Source organism: Haliotis asinina, chromosome 10 (genome assembly GCF_037392515.1).
Source record: "Haliotis asinina isolate JCU_RB_2024 chromosome 10, JCU_Hal_asi_v2, whole genome shotgun sequence".
In the NCBI taxonomy this organism is placed as follows: domain Eukaryota; kingdom Metazoa; phylum Mollusca; class Gastropoda; order Lepetellida; family Haliotidae; genus Haliotis; species Haliotis asinina.
The window spans coordinates 35,453,450-35,462,516 of NC_090289.1; the positions used below are offsets into that span (position 1 = coordinate 35,453,450).

A 9,067-nucleotide genomic window follows, 5' to 3' on the forward strand; every position below is an offset into this window, starting at 1 on the left:
ATTGTGGCCAACAAACCGAGTTTGGTTAATAAGTGATTACAAGAAATAAAATATTTTTTATCAAGAGTGGAGGAGTTACCTCCCCTTACTGTGAACCAATTAGACATTAGTTCTCTTAGGTGTAAACACAATGACTACTGTAAGCGAGCTCAAGAGGGTCGCAAAACAGAGAGGTGTTATCGGGTATTCTAGAATGCGGAAGCCAGCATTGTTGAGATTACTAGGTTTAGAAGTCCCTCCTACGGTAAAACAGTTAAAAGCTCAAGCGAAACAGCTTGGATACACGGGTTATTCAAAATTGGGGAAAGCCGGGTTAACCACATTGTTATCACATGCCCCAGTAGCACGTCCAACTGTAAAACAACTGAAAGCCGAGGCACACGATTTGGGTTTAGGTGGGTATTCTCGTATGAGAAAACCACAGCTTGTAGAATTATTACGACAGAATAGAGCTATTGACCTACAGTTTGTGCGCACTGAGCACGCCGTAGGCAATTATTTGAGAGGTTGGCGCATGCGTGTTGATAGAAACATAGACATTACAGATATCAAGCCTCTGATAGCTGATAAGGTCAACCAGGAACTAAATAATCTAGGAAGTATCAAGTTTCAGATCACAGTGAAAATGTCGCTCGATAAGCAGGTTGGGAGTACCACTGAGTATTTTCAACCTTACTTCCGAGGTAAACAAGAGGTCGTCACACATGCAGAGACCATTGACGCATCAATCGATACAAGTTTTCAGCAGATACGAGAATACCTAGAACGCTACACGCACATGGGGTCCGGGTGGGTTGTAGATAAAATCGATAACGTCTATCTAGACATAGCTAAATACGTGCCGTTCAGAGGTGGGTCATACCTAGACTTGCCTCCCTACTATAAGAACAAACAAGCCATAGTAAACGTTAAGAATAGAGGAAACGATTGCCTGAGGTTATCTCTCAGGTCAGCCATATTTCCAGCTGTCACTAATCCGAACAGGCCTTCTAATTATCCACAGGATGATGGGCTCAACTGGGATGGTATAGATGAACCAACCCCAATAACCCAGATTACTAAAGTAGAAAAACAGAATAATCTGGCTATAAATGTTTTTGGCCACGAAGGTAATACAACAATAATACACAGGGTCAGCCCGGTGAAGGATTGTCAAGTTATTAATTTATTCATGATTCAAAAAGGTGAAAAGTATCACTACACGTGGATAAAACATCTCAGCCGGTTGTTACACGACCAGTCGAAACACGATGGGGAAAGACACTTTTGTGTACGATGCCTACACTGTTTCAGTCGGGCCGATTTATTAGAATCCCACCTGGAGGATTGCCAAGGTGTTGGGCAGACGGCCATACGAGTTGACATGCCTAAGGAAGGTGAAAATATCCTAAAATTCGACAATCACAAGAACCAAATGTCTGTGCCTTATATAATATACGCCGACTTCGAAGCCTTAGTGGTTGGGGAATCATCCACTAGTGGGAGTTTCACACAAAAAACACAAGAGCATAAAGCCTGTTCGTTTGGATACATTGTCGTCCGTTGTGACGGGGAAACGAAAGCTCCGGTAGTGTATAGGGGTCCTGACGCGGCTGAAAGGTTTCTAAAGTGCTTGCAGGAGGAAGAAAAAATTATTAGGAATGCATTGTATAGAATCGCTCCCATGCGTATGACCAGAGCCGACAAGATAGCTCACGCCAGTAGCACTAACTGTCACGTGTGCGACTCGCCACTTAACGGTGATTCGGTGAGAGATCACTGCCACATAACTGGTAAGTATAGAGGCGCCGCTCACAACGCGTGCAACCTCAAGCTTAAAATCAATCCTAAGACAATAAACATCCCCGTTGTCTTTCACAACTTGAGAGGATACGACTCTCACTTGATCATGCAGGCCATCGCGAAAATCGATGGTAATATATCATGCATTCCCAACAACATGGAGAGATACATCTCCTTCAGCTTAAACGGACTTAGGTTCATTGACTCGTTTCAATTCCTCCTGTCGTCACTCGACAGTCTGGTCAAGGCCAACAATACCTTCCCTATCACCGATCGATACACAGACGCCGAGACTAGACACCTGCTCATGAGGAAGGGCGTATACCCATATGAGTACATGGATAGCTGGGCTAAGTTCACAGAGACCAGACTACCTCCTATCGACTGCTTTTATAGCAAGCTGAATGAGGCGTCCGTCTCACGAGACGATTACTCGCACGCGATTAACGTATGGAATAAACTTGGTTGTAAGAACCTTGGCGATTATCACGACCTGTACTTGAGGACAGATGTACTGCTGTTAGCCGACGTGTTCGAGACGTTTCGGCAAACATGTTTAAAGCAGTATAAACTCGACCCCGCATGGTATTACACCAGCCCAGGTCTGTCGTGGGACGCCTTGCTTAGAAAGACCGGAGTTAATTTGGAATTGCTCACAGATTACGACATGCACCTATTCATTGAGAAAGGCTTGCGAGGTGGGATTTCCATGGCATCCAAACGATACGCTAAAGCAAATAATCAATACGTGAAAGGTTACGATCCTAACAAACCAACCAATCACATTCTCTACCTCGACGCAAATAACCTGTACGGCTGGGCTATGAGTCAGTATCTACCTACAGGAGGATTCGAATGGGTACCAAACGTTGATGTTATGAGCATTGCACCAGATTCGAACAAAGGGTATATCCTCGAAGTTGACTTAGAGTATCCCAAGGCATTACACGCATCGCACAACAGCTATCCCCTTGCACCCGAACGTATGAAGGTTAACACAGACTGGATGTCTGAGTACCAACATAACTTGTCAGGTGGTCGTGTGGCGGACGTTGAGAAACTCGTGCCTAACTTAATGAATAAGACCAAGTACATAGTTCACTATCGCAACCTACAGCTGTACCTGTCATTGGGTATGAGGCTGACCAAAATACACAGGGTGCTCATGTTCGACCAGAGCCCATGGATGGAGCCCTACATCAGAATGAACACAGACCTACGAAAAAAAGCCACCAGTGATTTTGAGAAAAATCTCTACAAACTCATGAACAACTCGGTGTTTGGTAAGACTATGGAAAACCTGAGGAAACGCGTAACCGTGAAACTAGTTAGATCTAGTGAGGAAGACAAGCTCAGGAAATTGATAGCCAGTCCGGCATTCAACCGTAATAAAATATTCACAGACGACCTAGTTGCCATACACATGAAGAAAAGCCACATAAAATTCAACCGACCTGTTTACGTTGGGATGAGTATCCTCGATTTATCCAAACACCTGATGTACGACTTTTACTACAACGAGCTCAAGAAACAGTACGGCGACAGGTGCGAAGTGCTGTACACTGACACGGATTCCCTGCTGATGGAGATTCGAACCGAGGATGTATACGAGGATATGAAAAAACACATCGATTTATACGACACCAGCGACTATCCTAAGACCCATACCATGCACAGCACGGTAAATAAAAAGGTCCTAGGTAAGATGAAGGACGAGTGTGCTGGCACGCCAATAGCTGAGTACATAGGTTTGAGACCTAAGATGTACTCCATATTGAAAGCCGACAATAGTGAGATCCGAAAAGCTAAAGGGGTTAAGAAGTATGTGGTGAAACAACACATCAAACACGCCAGATTCAAGGAGGCCCTGTTCAAGACCCGTACCTTTAGACATAAGATGAACACGCTTAGAAGTGATGGACATAAGATATACGGACTGACTATAAACAAGACGTCCCTATCGCCTATGGACACGAAACGTTGGATAGCTATTGATGGTATAAACACATACGCGTATGGACATGAAAAAATTTGAGGCTATTTATTACAGCCCGCGTGGATATTGGAAAGGAGCTAGCGCAGTAGATAAGCTAGCTAAAATGGCGCGAGTATCACCGGAGAAAGCCAAAGCGTGGCTTGAAAAACAAGCCCTGTGGCAGATCTATTTGCCAGCGCCACGCTACGTACCTAGAAGGAGTTTCGGAATTAACATACCTAATAGAATTCACCAGGCAGACCTACTGTTCCTACCCCACGATAAGAGGTACAAGTATGCCTTAACCGTAGTGGACGTAGCCAGTCGTTACAAGGAAGCCGAACCCTTGACCACGAAAGATTCGGTCAAAGTAGCCAGAGGATTCGAACGCATATACAAACGCAGCCCGCTGACATGGCCAACAGAGCTGCAAGTTGACCCCGGACGGGAGTTCATGGGTGCCGTGTCACAACTGCTAGCCAAACACGATACGAAGGTCAGGCGTGGCACGGCTGGAGCCCATCGCAGCCAAGCTATAGTTGAGAGATTTAATAGGACTTTAGCTGAGCGCTTGTTCGGTCATCAATATGCTAGGGAAATGACAACCACTGGAAAACGATCGACCGAATGGGTAGCGAGGTTACCCGAGGTGGTGTCGGCAATCAACCATGAAGTAACCCGGCTCACTGGTAAGAAACCGGCAGACGCTATCAAACTAAAATCAGTGTTAGCAGAGTCGTCTGCTCCATTGCGTGGAAAGGAGAAACAGATACCAGATAGGGTCTTAGTTAGGTATCTATACCAGCCGGGGGAACACGAGGGCGATAGCCGTAAGCGAGCCACCGATCCTATATGGTCAGTCAAAACTTACAACATAGATAAAGTGGATATGAAAGCCGACGAACCTAACTTATACTACTTGAGGGATGGGCCGGGTAGGGGGTTTGTAAGAGAAGAATTATTGATCGTACCGTACGGCACAGTGTTACCGCCTGCCAAGTCACGGTAAACGTGATGGCGTGGCTTTGTAGTAGGGGCAATAATAGCAAGAGCTAAGGGTCCCACCAAAGCCTCATTTAGTAAATGAGGCTTTTTAGAGGGGGTTTTTGAAAAGTGTTTTCGGACTGTCATTCCCTATACTACTCCATTTCTCATCCTTACACATGGTTCAAGTAACATATCAGTTCTTGGACGAACACATTTCTCCTAAAACTTGTGGGAAGGTAGCTCACAATATTCTGGTGTGAAAAAATACATCTGAAACATGGATGTTGGAGAACCAAGCATTTAATTCTCACTATTTTAGCTGAGGCTGATGTTTGTGACAGAAGTACCTTTGATGGTCGGAGATCATGAAAGAGAATTCCCAGCGAGTGAATGTAGTGTAGCCCAACAACAAGGTGAATGCCAAATGTGCGGACTGAGCTCTCTGGTAGATTGCCATCCTGTACAATGAGTGTTTTCAGGCTGCCCCCAGTACACAGCTCCACAACCAGCCACAGATGGTTGCAAGTCTCATACCACTCGTAGAACTTGACCACATTTTCATGGTTAATGTCATGGGTCATACGAACCTAGAAACATTACACAACACAAATACAGAATTTCTATGGTAACAGGAAAGTGAGTAAGTATAGTTTTACGCCACTCTTAGCAATATTCCAGCTATGTGGTGGCAGTCTGTCAGTAGTTGAGTCTGGACCAGTAAGTCCAGTGATCAACAGCATAAGCATCGACATCGATGAAACACATAACAGTGATGGAACAATTATTGCTATTTACATCAATGTACCCACAGCATCTTTAAGAGAAGGGGTATCAAGAATCATGCCTTAGGAATTTATCTTACTTTATTTAATATCAAGCCTGTGACCAGCAAATACTTTCAGCACCCTTCTGTGTACTGATTTTCATCACAAGTTATATTCAACAATATACAAACCGTATTCGTAACTTCTGCCCTTTTACATTTATCAATACAATGTATTGCCACGAAATTGATGGTGCCTTTGCGTCGTCCTTTGTAAATAACAGAGTGGTCTCCCTTTCCTAGTTCCTCATACAGGACAAAGTTTTCCATGCTTTCCCTGCAAAGAAAGATGCACAGCATGTGGTTGGTTGGTTGTTTTTTTGTTTAATGCCCCTCTCAGCAATACACCAGCTACTGTAAATGTATTATATATTGTGCAGGTTTTATTTTGCAGCGAAAAAGTGTACACAACGAAATAAACCTTTCGTTCGTTAACTGTACACATGCTTGCCTCTGAGTTGTTGCCATAACACATCAAGTTTGAGGACCGGAATCTATGGGAATTAAAATGGCGACTGATAGAATAAAAAAGAAACAAACTTACTGTCGCTGTAATGGATTTTCCATATCGCTCACCGAAAATAATTAATGAGCCCATTCCTATAGCAGAATTATGAATTATAGCGAAACCAGAAATCTGGTAATGTGTGTTGAGGCCACTATTCAAATTGGTCATGTGTTCCATTTGACCAATCATAGAGAGAGATGGTTTGATACAAAACAGATTACCATGAAACAACTCGGAAAGAAATAACACAGCATTTTATTTATTCATTAAAACTTTATAGAAGTTCATTAGTAATCGTAACTGATAGTCAATTAACACATCAGCACATTCTCAACAACTCAGAGGTTTGAAATACTTGTAACTGATAGTCAATTAGCCACATTTGCAATGCCATCATCAAATCGTCAGAATTCGGAACATAACACTGATGTGTTTTTCAGCTCTTTATATAGTATGCCATCACAACGTGTCACTTCCTAAGTTCTTAATACTTCTGTGAGTAACTGTATTACTGTATATCTCGGACAGGCAGGGATTTCCTGTGACTTAGCAATCCATGCTGCATGTCAGGTTAAGCCACTCTGATTGTTTTTATTGCTGTTAGTGATGGCAAAACAGACAGCTGGCAGTTCCAGCAATTAATGATTCCGCGAACAATTAACCGCGTGATGTAGTCTAAACTGTCAACTCCGCGAAATTTGCACCAAGCGAATATAAGTGTGTTTACAGTATACGGCAGTGGTCTTCAAATAATGAAGTTTGGGTCAGACAATCCAGTGATCAATAGCATGAGCATCGCCATACACAACTGGGATACCAGTGTACACGGTAGGATTTGTACGACTTCATGTAAAATAAAATCACATTTAGTCCAATCCTGAATCATTTAACAATTTCTGTTTTTATGTATGTTACTCTTTTAAGGTACTTTTTACACTGAAGTAGATCAAAGTCTATGTGTCCAAAACATGCACGCAAAATATGTTTTGTGCGTTTTTATTATTGTTTTGCTTGAAAAACACAAGTTTCTGCATCCATGTGAACACTGGTTATGTTGTCAGTGAGCCTGACCATCAAATCCTGTCTCAATGATAGTGAAGGTGGTACATAGGTACAGAAGATTTTCAGAAGAGAATGGAACAAAGATCACTGGATAAGTATGATACTTAGGCTACTACAGTACACTTGAACATGCTGGTGTTACTTTTCATCAGGTTAAAGAGTGGAAGTCTTATCAATATGTGAACCTTATTTTTTTCTTCTGACAGCTTTGTCATTAATCTCAATACACAAAATGGTGACAAGGCTTACTTCAGCGCATATCTACCACACATCATTCGTCATTCGCATGGAAGAATATGGAAGTTAACGAATGTCATTCCTTTTTAACCCTTTTTCAAACACTTTGAAAGCAAACTCATTCGATTATCAATATGGCCTCATTCCGTCACTGACTACTTGTTGATCGCTTGAAGAACCAAACTTACTGTTAGGTTACGGATAAAGATAGGCAGTGACATTATGTGAAAATATATAGGCTGTTGGAATATTCACATACCGGCAGACGTGAGGATACCTAAAGTGGTGGAACTTGTTGATGCACATATCGACAATCGAACGGTTTTTGATTCGTGTGTATTATTTAACGTTCACTGTACACACTGCACTAACTAAATCCAACATAAATTACGTACTTATAATTTCATGTCATTGCCAACTGCACTTTTCTGATATGTCCTTAGTTTCGATGAACATGTGAGTTTTTCATCTTGCTTCTCAGACGATCACTTCCAGTCAAGACAGCCATGCAACTATGTATACAGTTTGCAAGATATGTTGCTATTGGCTGGAAGCAGACTATAGACCAATCAAATTGTCTGACAAAAAAATTGCACCCACCTGTCGGCAAAGACACAAACTAAAACGGTAACTCTCCACGCCGATGTTTAACTGATAGAAGCTCCGTAAAATATTCGGTTACCAGTGGGAATGCACGGCGAACAGAATGGAAAATGTGGTGTCTATGACTTACCAGGGAGAACAGACTAGTTATGTTGTAGATTATCCCTGGATTTACGTAATGAGAGTTATGAGGAACTGTCAAATTACCATTTGTTACTTAACCCGCCTGAAATAAAATAACTTGGTTGCATTTATGGTCAATCCAAATAATGTGAAGCTATTTCTTATGAAGTAGATCCACAGTGTAAATTCAGTCAAAGAAAACTTAGACTCTGTATTATTCGTTGCAGTGTAATTTTTATTGAAAAATTTGTCAAATTTTATGCTTTAGGATTCTTTAGGTTGCTAATAAACCAAAACAACCTCAGCATTTTTTCCCACCCCCAGGTGAAAGGATGTTACATTTTAGGAAGAATCGTCACATGAACTGGTAGTTTGTGGAAACAGACAGCAACAAGCCACTATGATACTGTCTGTTTGGATTAGATTTCATTAGACTGATTTCTGTTGAAACAACTTCAATATACAGGGAATGGCAACAGGTGAATAATTTCAGCTGAAAACCGGTTTGTGGTCTTGGGCCCTCAGGCTCCCAATGGTGTCCAGTCAGGGGGTCAACATGGATTGATTTGCATTTAAATCGTCAGATTCACAGAAAATTGCCATCTCTGAATATACTATGCAACTTAGAAATCAGAAGAGATAGAACCTGTACAGAAGAACCTGGATAATTCCTCTCCAGCTAGCCATGTGGATTAGATAACTTAATTAGCCAGCAATCGGTTGATTCACTCTGAGAGGTTCAAATCCTGGATGGACTCAAGCCCCCCAAGTACTAGAATCTGTACTTCACTGAGCATGTGTAACCTAACTGTAATGTTATATTTGACCACTTTCTAAATGGCAATGGGTACTCATACTAGAAACTCACCATTATCCTTGCTTGTGTCTGGCCATAACATGACCAACTGACTGGTGCACCAGTTTGCAGTTACACTGTATTTACAATGGACTACTACTACTGGATTTG

The 9,067-nt window shown here is 42.1% G+C and overlaps 1 protein-coding gene across 4 annotated transcripts in view; it reads right to left on the reverse strand.

Annotated features, from left to right (window-relative positions):
* LOC137298049 (serine/threonine-protein kinase ULK4-like) overlaps positions 1-7,890 on the reverse strand; it is a 63,900-nt gene extending 56,010 nt beyond the window's left edge. For all 4 annotated transcript variants that reach the window (XM_067830095.1, XM_067830093.1, XM_067830094.1 and 1 more), the window contains exons 1-3: positions 7,770-7,890; positions 5,700-5,844; positions 5,092-5,331 (exon numbers count right to left, since the gene is read on the reverse strand). In XM_067830095.1, coding sequence (XP_067686196.1) covers positions 5,092-5,331; positions 5,700-5,837 — 378 coding nt within the window. In that variant the 5' untranslated portion in view covers positions 5,838-5,844; positions 7,770-7,890. The remainder of the gene's footprint in view (positions 1-5,091; positions 5,332-5,699; positions 5,845-7,769) is intronic.
* Positions 7,891-9,067: the final 1,177 nt, after the last annotated feature.